Here is a 27,500-nt window from a genome sequence, read left to right on the forward strand (position 1 = left end):
ATGTAAAATAGTAATTATTACATAAATAATAACTAAATTAATATAATGAATACTAGGGTTGGGTATCGTTTGGGTTTTTTTCGATTGCGGTGCCAAAACGATTTTTTTAAAGGCCACAAAACGAGGTGGATGACATTAAATGGCTTTTTATTTATTTTTTATTTATTTAAATTGAACCATTTATTAAAAGTTTAATGTATACTTAAATGTATAAATATAAATAAATACAAAACACAATTTACTTATTTACAAATTATAATTGACTTATTTACAAATTCACAGTAAAACCTAAGCCATGCCCAACTACAACAGGCCTAATATAACTCTAAATAACAGTTACAGTAATAACAGCAGTCGTCTGTATTCTTGCTCTGCTACTAACCAGCTTCGAGCTTCAGCTTTATTTTGAAATATGATCATATTCTCTGGCTAAATATTTTAGAACGGTCTTAATGTTTCCATGACGACGCGTCATGTTTCTCACATGACACACAGCAGCCGCAATAGCGCTGACAGCTCAGCTGTATCGGGTTTATTTCGTTTTTTCTTTTTATTCAAAATATTCACAAACTTCTTAACTGTGTCACAAACTATCTGATGTTCAAATGTGTGAGTGAATGTGTGTTAGTTGATCTATAAAGCGCAATGGGCGGCGCCATGTTAGTTTGCGCCTCAGAATCGGATCTGTCGGATTTATAACACTTGAGTTCATTCTCGTCTCACGAAACACATGAAAGTAAGTGACCAGTGAACTGGAAGAAGAATAGAGTAAACGATATAGTTACTGTATAATGTGATGTGAATAAAACACGTAACGTTAGGCAAATTATAACCGTCTGAAAGGATTGTCATTGCCGCTTTCATAGACATCAGTGTGTGTTTTTTGCTAGTAGCCTATATGAGCATTTAAATGTCTGAAACCTGAAATAAACATGATGTGGTTGAAAACACTGAATAGTTGTCATGAGATGTGGTTGAAAACACTGAATAGTTGTCTTGAGATGTGGTTGAAAACACTGAATAGATGTCATGAGATGTGGTTGAAAACACTGAATAGTTGTCATGAGATGTGGTTGAAAACACTGAATAGTTGTCATGAGATGTGGTTGAAAACACTGAATAGTTGTCATGAGATGTGGTTGAAAACACTGAATAGTTGTCATGAGATGTGGTTGAAAACACTGAATAGTTGTCATGAGTTGTGGTTGAAAACACTGAATAGTTGTCATGAGATGTGGTTGAAAACACTGAATAGTTGTCATGAGTTGTGGTTGAAAACACTGAATAGTTGTCATGAGTTGTGGTTGAAAACACTGAATAGTTGTCATGAGATGTGGTTGAAAACACTGAATAGTTGTCATGAGTTGTGGTTGAAAACACTGAATAGTTGTCATGAGATGTGGTTGAAAACACTGAATAGTTGTCATGAGATGTGGTTGAAAACACTGAATAGTTGTCATGAGTTGTGGTTGAAAACACTGAATAGTTGTCATGAGATGTGGTTGAAAACACTGAATAGTTGTCATGAGATGTGGTTGAAAACACTGAATAGTTGTCATGAGTTGTGGTTGAAAACACTGAATAGTTGTCATGAGTTGTGGTTGAAAACACTGAATAGTTGTCTTGAGATGTGGTTGAAAACACTGAATAGTTGTCATGAGTTGTGGTTGAAAACACTGAATAGTTGTCTTGAGATGTGGTTGAAAACACTGAATAGTTGTCATGAGATGTGGTTGAAAATAGGGCTGGGCGATATGGAGCAAAAAATATATCTCGATATATTTTGCTATATCTCGATATACGATATATATCTCGATATCTTTACAGGAAAAATAACCCCCCAAAAACTACTGCAAAAACAAATATGCCAAATACCACAGTCTTTTTTTTATTGAAGTGCAAAGAGGTAGGCAGTTCATGTAGGAACAAAGTAGGGATGCAACAATACAGTAAGTCCACAGTTCAACACATACTTCATTTTTTTTTACCACGGTTTTCGGTTCGGTTCGGTTCTGATGGCTAGTCGCATCAGATTTTTGCTATTCTATTCTTAGCCGAACATCAAGAGCTTAAGGAGGAAAAAATACTTTTTTTTTTTATTGCAATACTCTTTCTTTATTTTACTTAAAAGACTTGAAAAACCTTACTTAAACTTAAAACTGTACTTTTAAAAAACCTTGTACACATTCCTAGTGTACTGTATAATATAAAATAAATATATATTTATAAAGATTTACACTGGCAGCTCAGAGCTGTACAGCAGCATTTAAGTATGAAATTGAATTGATAAATGTAAAAATAAAACACTACACAGACTTCACTATAAAATATACATTGATTCTTATTAAAGCTACTGTATTAGTTTTTCAGTCAAGAGCCGTGAGTGATTTTGTCTTTGTCTTTTGCCATTTTATTAACCACTAAAGGAATAGTTCACTCAAAAATAAAAATTCTGTCATTGATTACTCGCACTCAAGTTGTTTTAAACCTGAATAAAGTTCTTTCTTCTGTTGGACATAACATATATTTTGAAGAATATTGGAAACCAAACAGTTGCTGGTCCCCATTGTAGGAAATAATAATATGAATGTCAATCGCTACTATCAGCTGTTCAACAGAAGAAATTAATACAGGTTTGGAACAACATTAGAGTGAGAAAATAATGACATCATTTTAGAGTGAACTGTGCCTTTAAGGCGTGTTCACTAGGCTTCCCTGCTGTCAATTTAAGACTTTCACGCATTTAATATACAGACACACGCCGATTTTACTTTCACTTTAGACATAACCGACTGTGTTTATGTTAACCTTGTGTGTATTTGACAGTATTAGCGCAGTAAGATTTAGTCCAGTAATCACTTGTTTGACAGGCTTTTAGTGCGCGCGCTCGGGAAAGCGCATGGTGCCCTACGTGCAAGGCTTTAAAACGCATGCAAATAATGAATTTTCTTTCAAAAATAAAACAACTCAAATAAAGGGCATAGTAAGTAACCTTCTCCAGCAAGCAAGCATCTCTCTCTCTCCGTAGTGTACAGTCGCGGGAGTTCTTGTCTCGCAAAGTAATGCCGCCTAGGTAAACTGTATCTTGGATCAAGTGTTTGAGAACCAACTGTCGGCATTCATGGCAATAGACATCTGTCTGCTGTTCGTCCTACCCCTTAAAACCGAAGTATCTCCATATAATGGAGCCAGTTGTTTTTAAGACGAGTTCTGTAGCCTCCGAGCTGGTTGCGGACGCCGCCATGACAACACGCGAGGGGAGGGGGAACAAAAGCAAGGAGGCGGGGGGTGAGCGAGCGGGGGCGAGCACGGCACAGAGAAGGCAAACAAGCAAAGTGGCGGAATCAGAATTAAATATAAACAATATATCGATATATACGATATGTCAAAATCCATATCGTGTTTAAAAAATATCTCGATATATTTTAAATATCGAGATATCGCCCACCCCTAGTTGAAAACACTGAATAGTTGTCAAGATGTGGTTGAAAACACTGAATAGTTGTCATGAGTTGTGGTTGAAAACACTGAATAGTTGTCATGAGTTGTGGTTGAAAACACTGAATAGTTGTCAAGATGTGGTTGAAAACACTGAATAGTTGTCATGAGATGTGGTTGAAAACACTGAATAGTTGTCAAGATGTGGTTGAAAACACTGAATAGTTGTCTTGAGTTGTGGTTGAAAACACTGAATAGTTGTCATGAGTTGTGGTTGAAAACACTGAATAGTTGTCAAGATGTGGTTGAAAACACTGAATAGTTGTCATGAGATGTGGTTGAAAACACTGAATAGTTGTCATGAGTTGTGGTTGAAAACACTGAATAGTTGTCAAGATGTGGTTGAAAACACTGAATAGTTGTCATGAGATGTGGTTGAAAACACTGAATAGTTGTCATGAGATGTGGTTGAAAACACTGAATAGTTGTCAAGATGTGGTTGAAAACACTGAATAGTTGTCATGAGATGTGGTTGAAAACACTGAATAGTTGTCATGAGATGTGGTTGAAAACACTGAATAGTTGTCATGAGATGTGGTTGAAAACACTGAATAGTTGTCAAGATGTGGTTGAAAACACTGAATAGTTGTCTTGAGTTGTGGTTGAAAACACTGAATAGTTGTCAAGATGTGGTTGAAAACACTGAATAGTTGTCGAGATGTGGTTGAAAACACTGAATAGTTGTCATGAGTTGTGATGTGACCAGCGCTGAGCGTCTGTCTCTGGCTCAGCCAAAGCGCGAAAGCATGTTTGAATTTTGGCACCGAAATGAGGAACCGAAATCTGCGTTCTGATTCGGTCCGGTACATACGGTGCCATATTGGAATCGGATTTCGGTACCCAACCCTAATGAATACTATTGAAATAATAATATATTATTCATTTTAATTATGTATTTAGTTATTAAGTATTCAAATATATTATATAAAATAAAAAAATTACTATAAATATTTTTACAATTTAAAATAATTCCTATAATAACAATTGAGGGTTTCAGATCAGTTAATGTGTCCCATTAGAGCTGAAGGATCAGCGCTGGATGAGTGAAGCTCGACACACACACAGCGTGTCTCAGACGTGCCTGAACACGCGTGTGTGTGTGTGTGAGTGTGTGTGAAGGAATGCTCAGAGCCTTACGGGCGAGTGGTCAGGTGACCAGGCGATGAACAGCCACTCGTGGCCCAGGCTGTTGCTGGAGTCCAGGCGGAAGAGCAGATAACAGGGCAGATCCTGATCCAGCACCGGCAGCAGGAGCCGCTCATAATCCTCCTCCCAGCTGCCCCCTGCAGGCTTACTCAGGCCTAGCACCAGCTCCTCTACACACACACACACACACACACACACACACACCTCAATAACCTGATGCCACTAATACTGCAGAGTTTATGATTATTACATACCATTTTCAATCACGATCTTCAGGAGCCGGTGCTGTCCATTCCTGGCACTGCCGAAAACATCCTTCACCTCTTCAGCCGCTGCAGGACACACACACACACACACACACACAGACACACACACACACACACACACACACACAGACACACACACACACACACACACACACACACACAGACACAGACACACACACACACACACACACACAGACACACACACACACACACACACACACACACACACACAGACACAGACACAGACACACACACACACACACACACACACACAGACACACAGACACACACACACACACACACACACACATACACACACACACAGACACACACACACACACACACACACACACAGACACAGACACAGACACACACACACACACACACACACACACACACAGACACACAGACACACACACACACACACACACAGACACGCACACACACACACACACACACTTCATATTATTCTGATGACTGTAGCAATGAAATTGAGTTTATTCTTCATTAGTCACAAACAGAGAAAACTGCCGATTTTAGTTCAAATCTATATTAATATCTAAACTGCATATATAATAATAATAATAGTGATGATGATGAGTTATTGAGATTTATTATTTGAATAAGTTTTTATTTTTAACTTTTTATTATGACTTAGTATTATATATAGTAGTATATTTTTGACTTTTCGACTTATAACTATGACTTTTTTCTCATAAATATGACTTACTATGTCATAATTCCTCCTTTTTATGTAATAATCATGACTTTATGTCATAAATCATGACTTTGTCATAATTCCTCATTATGTCACAATCATGAATTTTTATGTCATTATGACTTCATGCCATACTTTTGATTTTTTCTCATAACTGACTTTGTCATAATTTAGATTTTTCATCTCATTAATATATAATTTAGTATGTCATAATTCCTCCTTTTTATGTCAAAATCATGACTTTTTATGTCATAATTCCTCCTTTTTATGTCATAATCTTGACTTTTTATGTCATAATTCCTCCTTTTTTATGTAATAATCTTGACTTTTTATGTCATAATTCCTCCTTTTTTATGTAATAATCATGACTTTTTTTGTCATAATTCCTCCTTATTATGTCATAATCATCACTTTTTATGTCATAATTCCTCCTTATTATGTCATAATCATGACTTTTTATGTCATAATTCCTCCTTATTATGTCATAATCATGACTTTTTATGTCATAATTCCTCCTTATTATGTCATAATCATGACTTTTTATGTCATAATTCCTCCTTTTTAATGTAATAATCATGACTTTGTATGTCATAATTCCTCCTTATTATGTCATAATCATGACTTTTTATGTCATAATTCCTCCTTTTTATGTAATAATCATGACTTTTTATGTCCTAATTCCGCATATTTATGATTTCCAGAAGCATGTTTTATTTCCTGCTGTGTCGGACTGGTTTCCACAGGAAGTGTGAATGATGATATCTGTATATTGGTATGTATGGTGATATTATAGGATGCCTATGGCGCGTGAGCGCGCGCGCTGAAGGCGTTGCCCGTGCGCTCGCGATCACTGAAGCAGAACTCTGCACACCTATAAACAAACACTGATACGATACATAAATCATGAACATGAAATTATTGATAAGTCTGAGATCTGAGGGAAACCTCTGCTGGCTGACAGACGCGCTTTATTCACATTTTCATTGATTTCTCTAAATGAATCGCGGCGCTGAGTGAGTCTGTCGCCGCACGCGCATTGTCATCACACAGATTCAGATTCATAAATCATAAGAATATCTCAGTCTTACCCTGAATACCCGTTTGATGAGACATTATTTCACTCGGCGGAGGATGTTTGAGACTCTCAATCCCGGAAGAAGGAAGCAGAGCCACGGTGACGTCACGTGTCTCAGACGCGGCCGCCTTCCCTTCGCACTGCGCATGCGCGGACATGATTTATTTTTTTTGCGTGTGTGTACAGATCCTTATTTTCCTGATACTTCAATGTATAAACTATTTAGTTTTGTTCTCCTATCCTTATATACTATAACATTTGCAGTACATATTGTGTCTTTGTATACACATATTTAAATAGAGCATAACAACTGCTACAGAAAAATAAAAGATTTATTAATGCAAACGTCAGCTGTAAATCAGCTCTATAGAAGATAAAAGTGTCATTATTCATCTCCATTCAACTCAGGTGTTTGTTTTAATACTTTAATGTCAGTACAGTCACATCTATAACACTTTATAAACATTAATTGTCTTTTATATTTATTTGAATATTGCCCCATGACCCAATATTCAAATAAATACCACAATACAGTAATAGTCCTGTCTGGACACAATTATTAATATTAGTGTATTAGTGAGGAGGAAAATATTATATTATTATTGATTATGATGAAATATAACCTAATAATAAAAACGAGATTTACACCACAACAAATTAATTTCGCAAATTTAAAATAAGAAAATCGTCACGTTTATTTTATATGGCGCGTAATACAAATACAGATCCACTGCAAATAGTATCAAGTTATTAATTATTAATTTTACTGAGAGAAATATGATTATTAAAGTTGAGAGAGAGAGAGAGAGAGAGAGAGAGAGGTGTGTGTGTGTGTGTGTGTGTGTGTGTGTGTGTGTGTGTGTGTGTGTGTGTGTGTGTGTGTGTGTGTGTGTGTGTGTGTGTGTGTGTGTGTGTTTTTTGCAGATGCAGTGATTCTGATGTTTTGTTTCTGTAATCGCATGTGGCGCGCGGACGCGTTGAATGACGCGCGTGAACCGGAGGCGTTGAATGAGCGGCGCGCGGAGGATCTTCATCATCATCATCATCCTCTGATGTGGGAAGAAGACCAGCTCTGATATGGCGATGGGGTCTGAATCTGAATCTGAATCTCTCCACGACTGTCTGCGTAAGACTCTTTACATGATCATCTGTGTGTGTGTGTGTGTGTGTGTGTGTGTGTGTGTGTGTGTGTGTGTGTGTGTGTGTCGTTCATGGAATTTGCTGGAATACTGTGCTTTGCACGTGCTGCTCCCATTTACAGTCATTCACCAACATCTGCTCACGCGCTTCTCGCTTTATTATGCGCTCGCGTCAGTGATAATATCACGCGCGTTTATTCGTGTGTGGCTGAGATTGAGTGTTTTGACTTGAGATTGAGGGAAGAGTTTCAGCGGCGCACCAGAAGCCATGTAAACATAGATAGATAGATAGATAGATAGATAGATAGATAGATAGATAGATAGATAGATAGATAGATAGATAGATAGATAGATAGATAGATAGATAGATAGATAGATAGATCTGTCTATATCTTTTGTAAAAAAGTATTTATGTAATGTATATGATATATATTTATTTACAATATATTTTTTTTATTGATATCCTTTACAAAACCATCCACACTATATCATTTCAGGTTTTAATATGTATGTGCCAGGGGACATTTGGTCAAAACATGGACATTTGGTCACACACACACACACACACACACACACACACACACACACACACACACACACACACAGACACACACACACAGACACACACACACACACACACACACACACACACACACACACACACACACACACACACACACACACACACAGACACACACACACACACACACACACACACACAGACACACAGACACACACACTCACACACAGGCTCACTCTTTCTCTCTCTCTCTCACACACACACTCACACATTCACACACTCACACACAGGCTCACTCTTTCTCTCTTTCTCACACACACACACACACACACACACACACACACACACACACACACACACACACATGCTCACTCTTTCTCTCTCTCTCACACACACACACACACACACACACAGGCTCACTCTTTCTCTCTCTCTCTCTCTCTCTCTCTCTCTCTCTCTCTCTCTCTCTCTCTCTCTCTCTCACACACACACACACACACACACACACACACACACACACACACAGGCTAAATGAGTCCAGCAGTGGCACATGGTTTCCGAGCAGCAGGTTATTCTAAAACTCTTGCATAATCATCGCACAAGCTCATGACAGATATTGTTGAGCCGTTGATGTGAACATTAGAGCATTTGTATGACATGCTGTCTTTCTGCATCTGTCTGTCTGAATGTCTGTCTTTCTGCATCTGTCTGTCTGTCTGTCTGTCTGTGTCTGTCTGCATCTGTCTGTATGAATGTCTGTCTGTCTGAATGTCTGTCTGTCTGCATCTGTCTGTCTGAATGTCTGTCTGTCTGCATCTGTCTGTCTGTCTGCATCTGTCTGTCTGTCTGTCTGTCTGTCTGTCTGAATGTCTGTCTGTCTGTCTGTCTGTCTGTCTGTCTGTCTGAATGTCTGTCTGTCTGTCTGTCTGTCTGTCTGTCTGTCTGAATGTCTGTCTGAATGTCTGTCTGTCTGTCTGTCTGTCTGTCTGTCTGTCTGTCTGTCTGTCTGTCTGAATGTCTGAATGTCTGTCTGTCTGTCTGTCTGAATGTCTATCTGAATGTCTGTCTGTCTGTCTGTCTGTCTGAATGTTTGTCTGGATGTTTGTCTGTCTGTCTGTCTGAATGTTTGTCTGTCTGTCTGAATGTTTGCCTGTCTGTCTGTCTGTCTGAATGTTTGTCTGTCTGTCTGAATGTTTGTCTGTTTGTCTATCTGTCTGGATGTTTGTCTGTCTGTCTGGATGTTTGTTTGTCTGTCTGAATGTTTGTCTGTCTGTCTGTCTGAATGTTTGTCTGTCTGTCTGTCTGTCTGAATGTTTGTCTGTCTGTCTGTCTGGATGTTTGTCTGTCTGTCTGGATGTTTGTTTGTCTGTCTGAATGTTTGTCTGTCTGTTTGTCTGTCTGTCTGTCTGAATGTCTGTCTGTCTGTCTGTCTGTCTGTCTGTCTGTCTGTCTGAATGTTTGTCTGTCTGTCTGTCTGTCTGAATGTCTGTCTGTCTGTCTGTCTGCCCCTGCACCTCTTACACATGCTACTTAAAAAAACCAGTCGAGCTGTGGATTGAGGTCGGCCTGCTATTTTTATATGATGAAAAAAACGTAGTTTGACGGGAAAAAAAACTATTCCGGTTCTTCAAAGCTTCAAACGGATTCAGTGTTTTCGTTTTGTCATCTTAAATTGTTAATTATTTAAGTGAAAAATGTTTAGTGTAGGCCTATTTATTTGATGTGTTTTATTGATATTTGATTGAGTTTTTCTCAGTTGTCAGAAACGCTGCAGGTGTGTGAACATGTGCTGGTGTTGATCAGGTTCTGTGCTGATCAGGTTCTGATGTTGATCAGGTTCTGATGTTGATCTGTTCTGATGTTGATCAGGTTCTGATGTTGATCAGGTTCTGATGTTGATCAGGTTCTGGTGTTGATCAGGTTCTGATGTTGATCAGGTTCTGATGTTGATCAGGTTCTGATGTTGATCAGGTTCTGGTGTTGATCAGGTTCTGGTGTTGATCAGGTTCTGATGTTGATCAGGTTCTGGTGTTGATCAGGTTCTGGTGTTGATCAGGTTCTGATGTTGATCAGGTTCTGATGTTGATCAGGTTCTGATGTTGATCAGGTTCTGATGTTGATCAGGTTCTGATGTTGATCTGTTCTGATGTTGATCAGGTTCTGATGTTGATCAGGTTCTGATGTTGATCAGGTTCTGATGTTGATCTGTTCTGATGTTGATCAGGTTCTGATGTTGATCAGGTTCTGATGTTGATCAGGTTCTGATGTTGATCAGGTTCTGATGTTGATCAGGTTCTGATGTTGATCAGGTGCTGATGTTGATCAGGTTCTGATGTTGATCAGGTTCTGATGTTGATCAGGTTCTGATGTTGATCTGTTCTGATGTTGATCAGGTTCTGATGTTGATCAGGTGCTGATGTTGATCAGGTGCTGATGTTGATCAGGTTCTGATGTTGATCAGGTTCTGATGTTGATCAGGTTCTGATGTTGATCAGGTTCTGATGTTGATCAGGTGCTGATGTTGATCAGGTTCTGATGTTGATCAGGTTCTGATGTTGATCAGGTTCTGATGTTGATCTGTTCTGATGTTGATCAGGTTCTGATGTTGATCAGGTTCTGATGTTGATCAGGTTCTGATGTTGATCAGGTTCTGATGTTGATCAGGTTCTGATGTTGATCAGGTTCTGATGTTGATCAGGTTCTGATGTTGATCAGGTGCTGGTGTTGATCAGGTTCTGATGTTGATCAGGTTCTGATGTTGATCAGGTTCTGATGTTGATCAGGTTCTGATGTTGATCAGGTTCTGATGTTGATCAGGTTCTGATGTTGATCAGGTTCTGATGTTGATCAGGTTCTGATGTTGATCTGTTCTGATGTTGATCAGGTTCTGATGTTGATCAGGTTCTGATGTTGATCTGTTCTGATGTAGATCTGTTCTGTGCTGATGTTTGCACAGTAAAATAAACCTGTGGAGAAAAATGTATTTTTAACGGCTCACAGACACTCTTCAAGTATATATTTATTTAATGCCAATTCAATATTAAAATCTTATCAGTTAACGGTTAATAATCAGATAATGAGCGGCGGTTGTCGGTCGGGAAAATTAACCATTTTGAGCATCCCTAGTCTGAATGTCTGTCTGAATGTCTGTCTGTCTGTCTGTCTGTCTGTCTGAATGTTTGTCTGAATGTTTGTCTGTCTGTCTGTCTGAATGTTTGTCTGTCTGTCTGAATGTTTGTCTGTCTGTCTGAATGTTTGCCTGTCTGTCTGTCTGTCTGAATGTTTGTCTGTCTGTCTGAATGTTTGTCTGTTTGTCTATCTGTCTGGATGTTTGTCTGTCTGTCTGGATGTTTGTTTGTCTGTCTGAATGTTTGTCTGTCTGTCTGTCTGAATGTTTGTCTGTCTGTCTGTCTGTCTGAATGTTTGTCTGTCTGTCTGTCTGGATGTTTGTCTGTCTGTCTGGATGTTTGTTTGTCTGTCTGAATGTTTGTCTGTCTGTCTGTCTGAATGTCTGTCTGTCTGTCTGTCTGTCTGTCTGTCTGTCTGTCTGAATGTTTGTCTGTCTGTCTGTCTGTCTGAATGTCTGTCTGTCTGTCTGTCTGCCCCTGCACCTCTTACACATGCTACTTAAAAAAACCAGTCGAGCTGTGGATTGAGGTCGGCCTGCTATTTTTATATGATGAAAAAAACGTAGTTTGACGGGAAAAAAAACTATTCCGGTTCTTCAAAGCTTCAAACGGATTCAGTGTTTTCGTTTTGTCATCTTAAATTGTTAATTATTTAAGTGAAAAATGTTTAGTGTAGGCCTATTTATTTGATGTGTTTTATTGATATTTGATTGAGTTTTTCTCAGTTGTCAGAAACGCTGCAGGTGTGTGAACATGTGCTGGTGTTGATCAGGTTCTGTGCTGATCAGGTTCTGATGTTGATCAGGTTCTGATGTTGATCTGTTCTGATGTTGATCAGGTTCTGATGTTGATCAGGTTCTGATGTTGATCTGTTCTGATGTTGATCAGGTTCTGATGTTGATCAGGTTCTGGTGTTGATCAGGTTCTGGTGTTGATCAGGTTCTGATGTTGATCAGGTTCTGATGTTGATCAGGTTCTGATGTTGATCAGGTTCTGATGTTGATCAGGTTCTGATGTTGATCAGGTTCTGATGTTGATCTGTTCTGATGTTGATCAGGTTCTGATGTTGATCAGGTTCTGATGTTGATCTGTTCTGATGTTGATCAGGTTCTGATGTTGATCAGGTTCTGATGTTGATCAGGTTCTGATGTTGATCAGGTTCTGATGTTGATCAGGTTCTGATGTTGATCAGGTTCTGATGTTGATCAGGTGCTGATGTTGATCAGGTGCTGATGTTGATCAGGTGCTGATGTTGATCAGGTTCTGATGTTGATCAGGTTCTGATGTTGATCAGGTTCTGATGTTGATCAGGTTCTGATGTTGATCAGGTGCTGATGTTGATCAGGTTCTGATGTTGATCAGGTTCTGATGTTGATCAGGTTCTGATGTTGATCTGTTCTGATGTTGATCAGGTTCTGATGTTGATCAGGTTCTGATGTTGATCAGGTTCTGATGTTGATCAGGTTCTGATGTTGATCTGTTCTGATGTTGATCAGGTTCTGATGTTGATCAGGTTCTGATGTTGATCTGTTCTGATGTAGATCTGTTCTGTGCTGATGTTTGCACAGTAAAATAAACCTGTGGAGAAAAATGTATTTTTAACGGCTCACAGACACTCTTCAAGTATATATTTATTTAATGCCAATTCAATATTAAAATCTTATCAGTTAACGGTTAATAATCAGATAATGAGCGGCGGTTGTCGGTCGGGAAAATTAACCATTTTGAGCATCCCTAGTCTGAATGTCTGTCTGAATGTCTGTCTGTCTGTCTGTCTGTCTGTCTGTCTGAATGTTTGTCTGAATGTTTGTCTGTCTGTCTGTCTGAATGTTTGTCTGTCTGTCTGAATGTTTGTCTGTCTGAATGTCTGAATGTTTGTCTGTCTGAATGTCTGTCTGAATGTCTGTCTGAATGTCTGTCTGTCTGAATGTCTGTCTGTCTGTCTGTTTGTCTGTCTGAATGTCTGTCTGAATGTCTGTCTGTCTATCTGTCTGAATGTCTGTCTGGATGTTTGTCTGTCTGTCTGAATGTTTGTCTGTCTGTCTGTCTGTCTGAATGTCTGTCTGAATGTTTGTCTGTCTGTCTGAATGTTTGTCTGTCTGTCTGTCTGTCTGTCTGAATGTTTGTCTATCTGTCTGAATGTCTGTCTGTCTGTCTGTCTGTCTGTCTGAATGTTTGTCTGTCTGTCTGAATGTTTGTCTGTCTGTCTGAATGTTTGTCTGTCTGTCTGTCTGTTTGTCTGTCTGAATGTTTGTCTGTCTAAATGTCTGTCTGAATGTTTGTCTGTCTGTCTGAATGTTTGTCTGTCTGTCTGAATGTTTGTCTGTCTGTCTGTCTGTTTGTCTGAATGTCTGAATGTTTGTCTGTCTGTCTGAATGTCTGTCTGTCTTCTGATTCACTGAATGTTTGTCTGTCTGTCTTAATGTTTGTTTGTCTGTCTGAATATTTGACTGTCTTCTGATTCACTGAATGTTTGTCTGTCTGTCTGAATGTCTGTCTGTCTTCTGATTCACTGAATGTTTGTCTGTCTGTCTTAATGTTTGTTTGTCTGTCTGAATATTTGACTGTCTTCTGATTCACTGAATGTTTGTCTGTCTGTCTGAATGTCTGTCTGTCTTCTGATTCACTGAATGTTTGTCTGTATGTCTGAATGTTTGTCTGTATGTCTGAATGTTTGTCTGTCTTCTGATTCACTGAATTTTTTTCTGTCTGTCTGAATGTTTGTCTGTCTGTCTGTCTTAATGTTTGTCTGTCTGTCTGAATGTCTGTCTGTTTGTCTGTCTGTCTGTCTGTCTGTTTGTCTGTCTGAATGTTTCTCTGTCTTCTGATTCACTGAATGTTTGTCTGTCTGTCTGTCTGTCTGTCTGAATGTCTGTCTGAATGTTTGTCTGTCTGTCTGAATGTTTGTCTGTCTGTCTGAATGTTTGTCTGTCTGACTGAATGTCTGTCTGTCTTCTGATTCACTGAATGTTTGTCTGTCTGTCTGTCTGTCTGTCTGAATGTCTGTCTGTCTGTCTTCTGATTCCCTGAATGTTTGTCTGTCTGTCTTCTGATTCCCTGAATGTTTGTTTGTCTGTCTGAATGTTTGTCTGTCTGTCTGAATGTTTGTCTGTCTGTCTGTCTGTCTGTCTGTCTGTCTGTCTGAATGTTTGTCTGTCTATCTGAATGTTTGTCTGTTTGTCTGTCTGTCTGTCTGTTTGTCTATCTGAATGTTTGTCTATCTGTATGTTTGTCTATCTGAATGTTTGTCTGTCTGTCTGTTTGTCTGTTTGTCTATCTGAATGTTTGTCTATCTGAATGTTTGTTTGTCTATCTGTCTGTCTGAATGTTTGTCTGTTTGTCTATCTGAATGTTTGTCTATCTGAATGTTTGTTTGTTTGTCTGTTTGTCTGTTTGTCTATCTGAATGTTTGTTTGTCTATCTGTCTGTCTGTCTCTTCGTCTGTTTGTCTATCTGAATGTTTGTTTGTCTATCTGTCTGTCTGTCTGTTTGTCTATCTGAATGTTTGTCTGTCTGTCTGTTTGTCTGTTTGTCTATCTGAATGTTTGTCTGTCTGTCTGTCTGAATGTTTGTCTGTCTGTCTGTCTGTCTGGATGTTTGTCTGTTTGTCTATCTGAATGTTTGTCTATCTGAATGTTTGTTTGTTTGTCTGTTTGTCTGTTTGTCTATCTGAATGTTTGTTTGTCTATCTGTCTGTCTGTCTGTCTGTCTGTCTGTTCGTCTGTTTGTCTATCTGAATGTTTGTCTATCTGAATGTTTGTTTGTCTATCTGTCTGTCTGAATGTTTGTCTGTTTGTCTATCTGAATGTTTGTCTAGCTGAATGTTTGTTTGTTTGTCTGTTTGTCTATCTGAATGTTTGTTTGTCTATCTGTCTGTCTGTCTGTTCGTCTGTTTGTCTATCTGAATGTTTGTTTGTCTATCTGTCTGTCTGTCTGTTTGTCTATCTGAATGTTTGTCTATCTGAATGTTTGTTTGTCTATCTGTCTGTCTGAATGTTTGTCTGTTTGTCTATCTGAATGTTTGTCTATCTGAATGTTTGTTTGTTTGTCTGTTTGTCTATCTGAATGTTTGTCTGTCTGTCTGTCTGTCTTCTGATTCGCTGAATGTTGTCTGTCTTCTGTTTCGCTGTCTATTTGTCTGTCCGTCTGTCTGTCTGTCTTCTGATTCGCTGAATGTCCGTCTGTCTGTCTTCTGATTCGCTGATTCGCTGTCTGTCTGTCTGTCTGCTGATTCGCTGAATTTTGTCTGTCTGTCTGTCTTCTGATTCGTTGTCTGTCTGTCTGTCTGTCTGTCTGTCTGTATGTCTGTCTGTCTGCTGATTCGCTGAATGTTGTCTGTCTGTCTGTCTTCTGATTCGCTGTCTGTCTGTCTGTCTGTCTGTCTGCTGATTCGCTGAATGTTGTCTGTCTGTCTGTCTTCTGATTCGTTGTCTGTCTGTCTGTCTGTCTGTCTGTCTGTCTGCTGATTCGCTGTCTGTCCGTCTGTCTGTCTTCTGATTCGCTGTCTGTCTGTCTGTCTGCTGATTCGCTGAATGTTGTCTGTCTGTCTGTCTGTCTTCTGATTCGTTGTCTGTCTGTCTGTCTGTCTGTCTGTATGTCTGTCTGTCTGTCTGTCTGTCTGTCTTCTGATTCGCTGTCTGTCTGTCTGTCTGTCTGTCTTCTGATTCGTTGTCTGTCTGTCTGTCTGTCTTCTGATTCGCTGTCTGTCTGTCTGTCTGTCTTCTGATTCGTTGTCTGTCTGTCTGTCTGTCTGTCTGTCTGTCTGTCTTCTGATTCGCTGTCTGTCTGTCTGTCTGTCTGCTGATTCGCTGTCTGTCTGTCTGTCTTCTGATTCGCTGTCTGTCTGTCCTCAGGTGGCCGATGTCTGGGTGTCCTGCGGCGGATGGAGATCTACTCCCGCTTCCGCTATTATTTCCAGCACCCGTGGTCCCGGCTGCTCGTGGCCTACCTGGTGACCTTCTTCAACTTCCTGCTGTTTGCGGAGGACCCGGTGTCGCACAGCCAGACGGAGGCGCACATGATCGTGGTGGGAAACTGCTTCTCCTTCGTGGTGAACCGATATCCCGGAGGAAGCTGGAACGCCCTCAAAGTCCTGATGTGGATCCTCGCCATCATCACAGGCCTCATCGCCGGGAAGTTTGTGTTCCATCGCCGCTTGTTCGGTACGTCCAGGATTCTTCATTTCTTGTGAAGTGTGTGTGTGACTGTGTGTTAGTGTGAGAGTGTGTGTGTGTGTGTGTGTGTGTGTGTGTGTGTGTGTGAGAGTGTGTTAGTGTGAGAGTGTGTGTGTGTGTGGGCATGTTTTTGTGAAATATCAGGACACAAATGTGTATAATGACATGGGTATTACAAAAAGAGGGTGAAATATGAGGACGTTCCCCATGTCCTCACTTTTCAAAATGCTTATAAATCACACAGAATGAGTTTTTTTTCACAGAAAGTGAACTGCACAGTCTCCTGTGAGGGCTAGGTTTAGGGGCTGTGTGTGTGTGTGTGTGTGTGTGTGTGTGTGTGTGTGTGTGTGTGTGTGTGTGTGTGTGTGTGTGTGTGTGTGTGTGTGTGTGTGTGTGTGTGTGTGTGTGTGTGTGTGTGTGTGTGTGTGTGTGTGTGTGTGTGTGTGTGTGTGTGTGTGTGTGTGTGTGTGTGTGTGTGTGTGTGATGGGTAGGTTTAGGGTCAGTGTAAGGGGATAGAAAATACGGTTTGTACGGTATAAAAACCATTACGCCTATGGAATGTTCTCACATTTCACAAAAACAAACGTGTGTGTGTGTGTGTGTGTGAGAGTGTGTGTGTGACTGTGTGTGAGAGTGTGTGAGACTGTGTGTGTGACTGTGTGTGTGACTGTGTGTGAGAGTGTGTGTGAGAGTGTATGTGTGACTGTGTGTGAGAGTGTGAGTGTGTTAGTGTGAGAGTGTGTGTGTGTGTGTGTGTGTGTGTGTGTGTGTGTGTGTGTGTGATGGGTAGGTTTAGGGGCAGTGTGTGTGTGTGTGTGTGTGTGTGTGTGTGTGTGTGTGTGTGTGTGTGTGTGTGTGTGTGTGTGTGTGTGATGGGTAGGTTTAGGGGCAGTGTGTGTGTGTGTGTGTGTGTGTGTGTGTGATGGTTAGGTTTAGGGTCAGTGTGTGTGTGTGTGTGTGTGTGTGTGTGTGTGTGTGTGTGTGTGTGATGGTTAGGTTTAGGGGCAGTGTGTGTGTGTGTGTGTGTGTGTGTGTGTGTGTGTGTGTGTGTGTGTGTGTGTGTGTGTGTGTGTGTGTGTGTGTGTGTGTGTGTGTGTGTGTGTGTGTGTGTGATGGGTAGGTTTAGGGGCAGTGTAAGGGGATAGAAAATACGGTTTGTACGGTATAAAAACCATTACGCCTATGGAATGTTCTCACATTTCACAAAAACAAGCGTGTGTGTGTGTGTGTGTATTCAGAGCTCCTGTGTGATAAATGATGATCTGAACACGCCTGCATGAATCTCATCAATAATAATCATCCAGGCGTTAGACTGCAGTGTCCATTGCCCATTTTTCCTGCTTCTAACACATCAACCTTCTAAAAATGTTCACTTGCTGCCTAATATATCCCTCCCACTAACAGGAGATGAACTGTATAACACACACACACACTGAGACTCACTGCAGAAGCTGCTGGTGTGAGTTGGCATCAGTAGAGGGCAGTGTTGACTCAGTGACCGCATCTGCTGCTCTGAGATCAGTGATTGAGATCTTTTAGCTGTGATAGATGTATTGTCAGTGCATTAGATCTGCTGGTGTTGTTCAGAGAGAAGCACTGACGCATCGGTTGGGAATGTAAATCAGGAGTTAGTTTGAACTGCATCTGTTCATTCACCAAATCAGCAGAAGAGAGTGTGTTATGGGAACACACTTTTCAACTGGCCCACCCAAAACTTTTCTTCAAAAAAAAAAAACTTTTAACATAGGCCTATTTTAATTTTGTCAAGAATAATTAAAAATCGGCAAATAAGCTCATAATTTGTGGCAAAATAGTTAAAATGTTTAGTTTTCAAAAAATAAGGTTTAAAGTATGTCTATTTTGATGTTTCTGTGAACAGTAGCCGTGTTTCCATCACAGATTTGCACAAAACGTTTGCGATATTTTGTCGATAAAAAAACTATTGCGAAATAACAGAGTGTCCATTAACCGATGTTATATGCGACCAGTGTTGGGGAAAGTTACTTTGAAAAGTAATGCATTACAATATTGCGTTACTCCCTTAAAAAGTAACTAATTGAGTTACTTAGTTACTTTTTAAGAAAAGTAATGTTACGTTGCTTTTGCGTTACTTTTTCTCACCTGGGCTGGGCTTGTTTTTGTTTTTTTTATAACAAAAAAAGTTATATTTTTGTGCAACGGTAAAGACCACTTCATAACAAAATGTAAATAATAATCCCCAGGCTGAGGTAAAGATGCAGATTCACTCATGAACACTAGAGGGCGCAGCTCTGGATAATGGAGAAGAGGACAAGGGAGAAAAAAGTTTTACCAATAAAAACTAAAAATCTAGTAATTTTCATCATCAAAGGTCAGCAGCAAGACATTGGTCAAATAAATATAAAGGTAGATTATGCATAAAAATAGTTGTTTTATTTAACATTTAATTATTGGAGGTTTGCATAGTACTCTGATTTTGCATTTGACTGATTTTATTCATTTTGAGGTGGACAGAATCTTTATTGTGCAAGTGAGATAAATAAATGCTCACATTTAGTCTAGAACTACAATAACCATCATGTTCACACACACACACACACACACACACACACACACACACACACACACACACACACACACACACACACACACACACACACACGCCTCTGCACTAACTCTCCACATGAGGGCAGGAGAGCTGTCAGTCAAATTAATGTGAAAAAGTAACTTGCGTTATTTTTTTGAAAAAGTAACTCCGATATTTTGTTGTGAATTTGAAAAGTAATGCGTTACTTTACTAGTTACTTGGAAAAAGTAATATTATTACGTAACTCAAGTTACTTGTAATGCGTTACCCAAACACTGTATGCGACTCAAACTTTTTTTATTTTCTCTCGCAATAAGTCATTCCAAAAATTGGTAGGTTAATGTATAGGCTATCCATAATACATAATTATTATTATCCAATGAAACATTAATGGCAAGGAAAGTGCCTTATCCTACTTGAGCGTTTGTGCCGTATGAGGTGTGTGTGTGTGTGTGTGTGTGTGTGTGTGTGTGTGTGTGTGTGTGTGTGTGTGTGTGTGTTTCTCCCTCAGATCTGCTTCAAGGTCTTGATAAATTGTGGCATGTCTTTGTTTAGAATCCAGTATTCCTGTAATTCTGTTGTCTTTTATGAGTTTAATAAAGAACTCGTCTTCTTCTGTCCGCGTCAGAAAGATTGATGCTATGGTGACGCATATCTGCCACATATGATTTTTTTCCCCTCAATTTGTCGTAATAATGAGATATGTCGTTAGAATAGACTGTGAAGTTTGGATTTTTCCCTTAATTAGCCTATAGTGTAACAACTTAAAATAGCCTACTCCGTCATTTATGGCTCGTCTATGTGCAACGTGTTGTAGAATATTTAAGTTGATTTATTATTAAGTTTAGTTTAGAACATTTAGTTAATTACCGTTCCCTATGGTTGGGTTGTAGTCACCGCGAGAGAAGGGCAAAACGTTTAATTTGCATAGCGGTAACTCAGAGTTGTTGTTTTTTTTTGACCACTTCGTTATTTTGGCTGGGAATTTCGTTTGTTGGAAATATGAACTGAATTTAGAAATGCTTTTGAAATTAAAAACTTTGCGTTTAATAAACAAAATACATTTTTGAAATGAAGACAGCGTTTGGAGTGGAGTGCAAAATAATCTTTTCCCTGAGTCACTGAATCCCTTTGTTGTTATGAGTGTTCACAAATAAAAGTAGACAGTTTATAGTTTATAATTATGTCTTGATCTGATCTGTACGGCTAAAAATGCTGGAGTATTGTGAGTTGTGTCCGCTGTCATAAAGGGAAAAATGCGCCGCCGCCCAAAAAAACATAGCCTATTTTGTTTCATAGTTAGCCTATGTTTAAATATTAGCCTATAACATAATTTTTTTATTAAATAATTTGTCTGTATATTGAATAAATAAGAAGCAAGAGCGTCGGGAATGGATTGACGTGCGTAACGTTTTCTTGTTTCCTTAAAACAATTAAACCGGTTTGTCAAATATTCGGGCTCATGTTATACAAGCAGAACTACACTTATAGTAGGAAATATTAGATTCCTGAACACTATTGCAGTCTATAGGCCTTATAGAGAGATTTGTTGAGATTTTTGCAACAAAATATTTAAAGAGCATCAAGCTATTAATTTCTCTATTATGTAAGCACAGACGATATAACAGTATATTAGTCAGTCATTTTAATGAGGTTAAACAGTGATTTGATAACGTTTTTAATTTAAGGCCCGTGTGTGTGTGTGTGTGTGTGTGTGTGCGTGCGTGTGTGTGTGTGTGTGTGTGTGTGTGTGTGTGTGTGTGTGTGTGTGTGTGTGTGTGTGTGTGTGTGTGTGTGTGTGTGTGTGTGTGTGTGTGTGTGTGTGTGTGTGTGTGTGTGTGTGTGTGTGTGTGTGTGTGTGTGTGTGTGTGTGTGTGTGTCGGCGAGTGTTTTCAGCAAATACGAGAAATGTCAAGGAAATTGAGCGGCTGAATAAAGTAACGCACACACACACACACACACACACACACACACACACACACACACACACACACACACACGCGCGCGAGTCTTCAAGGACTTAACCCTTATATGCTGTTGGGGATGTTTTCATCCACTATGGGGTGTTTTTGAGTCTTAATTTGGCCATAACTTTCTCTGTGTTTCAGCAAATGGAATGATTTTTGGTGACAAATCTTATTTCAACATATATTTTGGGAATTTTTTCAAAAACTCAACAGTTCACTCTGTGCAAATTCACTACTCTTTCGTTATGTTCGTGGATGAAAACAGACATTAAGTTAAACTGCTGTAGAAATGTATCAGATAAATATTTTTTTTCAATTTGTTTTGCATAAATCCATTAATCAACCTCAGTCCTGATCAAAACTACTAAATGTTTAAAAAAAAAAATCAGGATTTTAACTCTTTAATTGCCAAATTCAACATTTAGTAGTTTTGATCAGGACTGAGGTTGATTAATAGATTTATGCCAAAAAAATATTTATCTGATACATTTCTACAGCAGTTTAATTTAGTGTCTGTTTTCATCCTCGAACATAACGAAAGGCTAGTGAATTTGAACAATGCACAGGGGTTAAAGGGATGTTCTCTCATGATTGCAGTGTTTACTCCACCAGTCCTGAGTTTTAATGTTGTTGAAATTCTCTTCTGCTCATTTATCTGATATCATACATACAGTAAATATCATACCGTGTAAAGCCTGAGATGTGTGAGCGAATCAGAAGCTCCTGTGTGTGTGTGTCCAGCAGACAGTGAAGCGCACATCAGGCCTGATTAATCGATGTGAGCGCCGTTTCCGTGGAAACCGCCCCAGAGACCCGGATGGCCTGTGATGGATGAGTTTGGTCCGGGTTTGATTCTGCGGAGACCCGGCGGGCCGTTAGTTAAGAGCGGCGCTCGGCCTACATTCACCCAGCGGGGCCGCGGGCCCCTGAGGGCCTCCTCACACTGTTTTTAGCTCACATTATAATGAATGTTGCACAGATGCGAAGAATCCTCTTCACCAGCCCTAAATTACAGCACAGCCGGCCAGATCTGCCTCTGTGTTGGCAGTATTTATAGCCGGATGAGAGCGAGCTTTGACCTTTGCTGGAGCGCGAGCGCCACCTTTGACCTTTGACCTCTGCTGCTGTACATGAGGAAGAGCCTCACTGGGATCTGGAGAGAGAGAGACGGATGGATGGATGGATGGATTTATATTTCTATTTAGCTTTATAATCTTTTTCAGTTTTAGTAATTTTAGTACTGCAACTTAATTTATTTCAGTTGGTTGTCAAGGCAACATTTCTATTTTTTATTTCAGTTTTTCTTTTAATATTTGAATTTTATTTTCTATCGATGTACCGTATCTGTCAATCTGTCTGTGTGTCTGTCTGTCATTCTATTTGTCTATCTTTCTGCCTGTCTGTCTTTCTATTTGTCTGTTGCTCTGTCTGTCTTTCTATCATTCTGTCTGTCTGTCGTTCTATTTGTCTGTCTTTGTCTGTCTGTTGCTCTGTCTATCTTTCTATCGTTCTGTCTGTCTATCATTCTATTCGTCTGTCTGTCTGTCGTTCTATTTGTCTGTCGTTCTTTCTGTCTGTCTTTCTATCATTCTGTCTGTCTGTTTGTCCGTATGTCTGTCTATCTATCATTTTATTTGTCTGTCTGTCTGTCTGTCTGTCTATCATTCTATTTGTCTGTCTGTCTATCGTTCTATTTGTCTATCTTTCTGCCTGTCTGTCTTTCTATTTGTCTGTTGCTCTGTCTGTCGTTCTGTCTGTCTGTCTATCATTCTGTCTGTCTGTCGTTCTATTTGTCTGTCTTTGTCTGTCTGTTGCTATGTCTATCTGTCTTTATATCGTTCTGTCTGTCTATCATTCTTTTCGTCTGTCTGTCGTTCTATTTGTCTGTCGTTCTTTCTGTCTGTCTTTCTATCATTCTGTCTTTATGTCTGTTTGTCCGTATGTCTGTCTATCTATCATTTTCTTTGTCTGTCTGTCTGTCTGTCTATCATTCTAGTTGTCTGTCTGTCTATTGTTCTATTTGTCTGTTGCTCTGTCTGTCGTTCTGTCTGTCTGTCGTTCTATTTGTCTGTCTTTGTCTGTCTGTTGCTCTGTCTATCTGTCTTTCTATCGTTCTTTCTGTCTGACTGTCTTTCTATCATTCTATTTGTGTGTCTGTCGTTCTATTTGTGTATCGTCCTGTCTGTTGCTCTGTCTGTCTGTCTTTCTATCATTCTATTTGTCTGTCTGTTGCTCTGTCTTTCGTTCTGTCTGTCTGTCGTTCTATTTGTCTGTCTATCTGTCTTTCTATCATTCTTTCTGTCTGACTGTCTTTCTATCATTCTATTTGTCTATCTGTCTTTCTATTTGTCTGTCTGTCCGTCATTCTACGGGTACTGGTCATATAATTAGAATATCATCAAAAAGTTGATTTATTCCATTATTCCATTCAAAAAGTGAAACTTGTATATTATATTCATTCATTACACACAGACTGATATATTTCAAATGTTTATTTATTTTAATTTTGATGATTATAACTGACAACTAACGAAAATCCCAAATTCAGTATCTCAGAAACTTAGAATATTATTTAAGACCAATACAAAGAAAGGATCTTTAGAAATCTTGGCCAACTGAAAAGAATGAGCATGTCCAGCACTCATGCATATCGCATCTTCCTCTTCACAGATGTTCACAATACCCCATAGATTTTCTATGGAGTTAAGGTCAGGCGAGTTTGCTGGCCAATTAAGAACAGGGATACCATGGTCCTTAAACCAGGCACTGGTTGCTTTAGCACTGTGTGCAGGTCCCAGTCCTGTTGGAGAATGAAATCTGCATCTCCATAAAGTTGGTCAGCAGCAGGAAGCATGAAGTGCTCTCAGAAAACACACAGTGGACCAACACCAGCGCATGACATGGCACCCCAAACCATCACTGACTGTGGAAACTCTACACTGGAGCTCCAGCAGTGTGGATTGTGTGCCTCTCCTCTCTTCCTCCAGACTCTGGGACCCGGATTTCCAAAGGAAATGCAAAATTTACTTTCATCAGAGAACATAACTTTTCCTTTTAGTCTTTAGCCCAGACGAGACGCTTCTGACGCTGTCTGTTGCTCAAGAGTGCGACAGCTGAAACCCATGTCTGTCATACGTCTGTGTGCAGTGGTTCTTGAAGCACTGACTCCAGCTCCAGTCCACTCTTTGTGAATCTCCCCCACATTTTTGAATGGGTTTTGTTTCTCAATCCTCTCCAGGGTGCGGTTATCCCTATTGCTTGTACACTTTTTTCTAGCACATCTTTTCCTTCCCTTCGCCTCTATTAATGTGCTTGGACACAGAGCTCTGAGAACAGCCAGCCTCTTTTGAAATGACCTTTTGTGTCTGGCCCTCCTTGTGCAAGGGGTCAAAGGTCGTCTTTTGGAAAGCTGTCAGGTCAGCTTCTTCCCCATGATTGTGTCGCCTACAGAACTAGACTGAGAGACCATTTAAAGGCCTTTGCAGGTGTTTTGAGTTAATCAGCTGATTAGAGTCTGGCACCAGGTGTCTTTAATATTGAACCTTTTCACAATATTCTCATTTTCTGAAATACTGAATTTGGGATTTTTGTTAGTTGTCAGTTATAATCATCAAACTTAAAAGAAATAAACATTTGAAGTATATCAGTCTGTGTGTAATGAATGAATATAATATACAAGTTTCACTTTTTGAATGGAATTAGTGAAATAAATCAACTTTCTGATGATATTCTAATTATATGACCAGCACCTGTATTTGTCTATCATTCTGTCTGTCTGTCTGTCTGACTGTCTTTCTATCATTCTATTTGTCTGTCTGTCATTCTATTTGTCTGTCTGTCTGTCTGCCTTTCTTTCTATGATTCTATTTGTCGTTCTATTTGTCTTTCTATCATTCTATTTATTTGTCTGTCGCTATGTCCAGTGTTATTTCAGTTTTTAGTTGTATTATTTATATACTATTATAGTGTTTATTAATATTTTGAATTAATCATAATTTTTTAATTTAGGCTTTAATTTCAGTTTTAGTAGTTCTGTGCTTTTGCCATTTTATTAACTTCAACTAATAGACATAGTTTTAGTTCCTCCATCATAATCTTGACCCACGGTTTACAGCACTAATGGTTCAGTCAACAGTCCCTGAACACGATAAAAACACTCATTAAAACTTCTTCAACTACAGCGTCAGCGCGTCTACAATTCGCCAAACTCAGATTAAAATGCAATCCGCTGAACACGTCTAAATGAATAAACATCACTACTGAACCTCGCATATGATTTACAGATAATATGAGCGTTTGGGCTTATGAAATATGAACCAGTAAGTTTATGAACATCAAAGCAATATTTGTATAAAATGCAATTAGATTTAATAAGATAAAATATATTTTTTTGTATGAAAGAGCACAGATCTGATGTGTCAGTGTGATTGTTTTTCTTGATCAATGGGAGGATGTTGATGAATTATGCTGAATTCAGTGTTTGTGTGCCCGCTGGTGTAGTGGAGCTGTGTTTCCGGTACCTGTGTTGTATTTTAAGTCGTCTTAGTAGTGAAATAGTGAACTGCTGTTGTTCTGCACTGTACTTTTCAGATGTTTCTTAATTAGTTTAATTTAATGTAAATCGGTTGTTCAGGTTTAATATTGTCAACCTACTTGTTTTTGCCTTAAATCTTTAGTAGGTCTATTGACGTGATATTTTACGACACACTACAGGTGAAAACCAGAGGTGTAAAGAGTACCTGAAAACCATTGAGGAAAAGTACAGATTCCTTACAGCGAAAATGACTCCATTACAAGTCACCAATTCCAATACAACTTGAGTAAAAGTCTTAAAGTATGTGATTTTAACAGTACTTAAGTATTTTACTCATACTAAATATAGTCCTCGACACCTGAGAGACACACCAGTGAAAATAAGAAGCTATTGATTTGTAAGATGAGAAATCATATTTATTTTCTAACACCTCCATAATGCAATAAATCAAGGTCGACACAACAGCCTCTTAAACATCTACAAACTCTCAAATCTCAGTTCAGCTCGAGTGCACACACAACCCATAAGTAAACCGATATCCTTCTAAAAGGTCTCGTCAATATAGCGGATAAATAAAATATTACATAAAATCTCTCATCTCATAAATCAAACACCTGCGATTCACAACTCACTGCTAATGCACTCGCATTCACCTAAATGTTTGGGTGAGTAAAGGCAAAACGCATGCGATATAGTCTCTTTAACCCTCTGGGGCTCTTCGGTCATTTCTGACCCGAATTTTTTAAAATAAAAAATGTTAAAAATCGTAGCTTCATCGGAATGGTCCGAAACTTGGTGACTTTATTTGTACTTGGTATATGAACACCCAAAAAATTGGGGACAGGATTTGAAAAGTCTAAGTGGTTGTAAAAAAATAGTCACACTCAGGACCTTCAGGTCAAAAATGACCCGCATAGGAAATGAATGGGAAATTGGCAAAAATATGAAAATACAGAGTTTTTTTGTGCATACAATCTACAAATCAGCCAGGATGCAGAAAAAAAGGACTCAACAGTGAAGATCTCTAAAACATCAAGAGTGCAAAACACACACAAAAGCTCACACACACACACACACAAAAACACAATTAGCTTTTGGAATGGCACACCCTCAGTTTGTGTGTGCAAGTGTGTGTGAGTTTTTTTGTCTGTTTGACAAGGTTTATTCATATCTATATTCTGAAGCTTTTTACTGAGGGGTTTGTTCATATGTCATTTACTTGATGTTATACAACAGTTTATTCCTAAAATGTGAAAATGTATTTATTTCTGGCCGTTGGCAGTATTTTCTGATTTATGGAGTGATAAAAAGAGATATCTAAAATCCCCTCAGTAAAAACCTTTGACCTCTAATATGTCAAAACATTTTTTTACAAGAATTTTTAACCTGCCTTTATCCAATGGTCAGGTTTTTGTTCTAGAAATAGACTTTTAAGTGTATCTTTTTTATTGCCCTTTATCTTTTTGCGTCTGTAGATTTCAATTACAGCACACATCTTTAAACGCTGTTTCCACAAAATGAGTTTTTCCTCCACTTCAGCAGCACTTATACACACCACAACTTACAGGTTTATTCATATCTATATTCTGAAGGTTTTTACCAAGGGGTTTGTTCATATGTCTTTTGCCTGATGTTATACAACAGTTTATTCCTAAAGAAATGGTGAAAATGTATTTTTTTCTGGCTGCTGACAGTATTTTCTGATTTATGAAGTGATAAAAAGAGATATCCAAAATCCCCTCAGTAAAAACCTTTGACTTTAATATGT

General features: G+C 38.9%; 2 protein-coding genes across 4 annotated transcripts in view; one reads left to right on the top strand and one right to left on the bottom strand.

The window, feature by feature from the left end:
• twf1a (twinfilin actin-binding protein 1a) overlaps positions 1-6,793 on the bottom strand; it is a 22,357-nt gene extending 15,564 nt beyond the window's left edge. For 2 of the 3 annotated variants that reach the window (XR_013816019.1, XM_079810163.1), the window contains exons 1-3: positions 6,717-6,793; positions 4,899-4,976; positions 4,636-4,814 (exon numbers count right to left, since the gene is read on the bottom strand). Coding sequence is in view for 1 of the 3 variants with exons in the window: in XM_079810163.1 (XP_079666289.1) it covers positions 4,636-4,814; positions 4,899-4,976; positions 6,717-6,741 (282 nt within the window). In the remaining 2 variants the exon portion in view is untranslated. The remainder of the gene's footprint in view (positions 1-4,635; positions 4,815-4,898; positions 4,977-6,716) is intronic. The other variant, XR_013816018.1, reaches the window with a different exon arrangement.
• A 739-nt stretch (positions 6,794-7,532) lies between these two features.
• Positions 7,533-27,500, top strand: part of tmem117 (transmembrane protein 117) — a 91,338-nt gene continuing 71,370 nt past the window's right edge. The window contains exons 1-2 of the mRNA XM_079809233.1: positions 7,533-7,829; positions 16,344-16,652. Coding sequence (XP_079665359.1) covers positions 7,781-7,829; positions 16,344-16,652 — 358 coding nt within the window. The 5' untranslated portion in view covers positions 7,533-7,780. The remainder of the gene's footprint in view (positions 7,830-16,343; positions 16,653-27,500) is intronic.

Source organism: Gobio gobio, assembly GCF_949357685.1.
Source record: "Gobio gobio genome assembly, chromosome: 25".
Taxonomy (NCBI): domain Eukaryota; kingdom Metazoa; phylum Chordata; class Actinopteri; order Cypriniformes; family Gobionidae; genus Gobio; species Gobio gobio.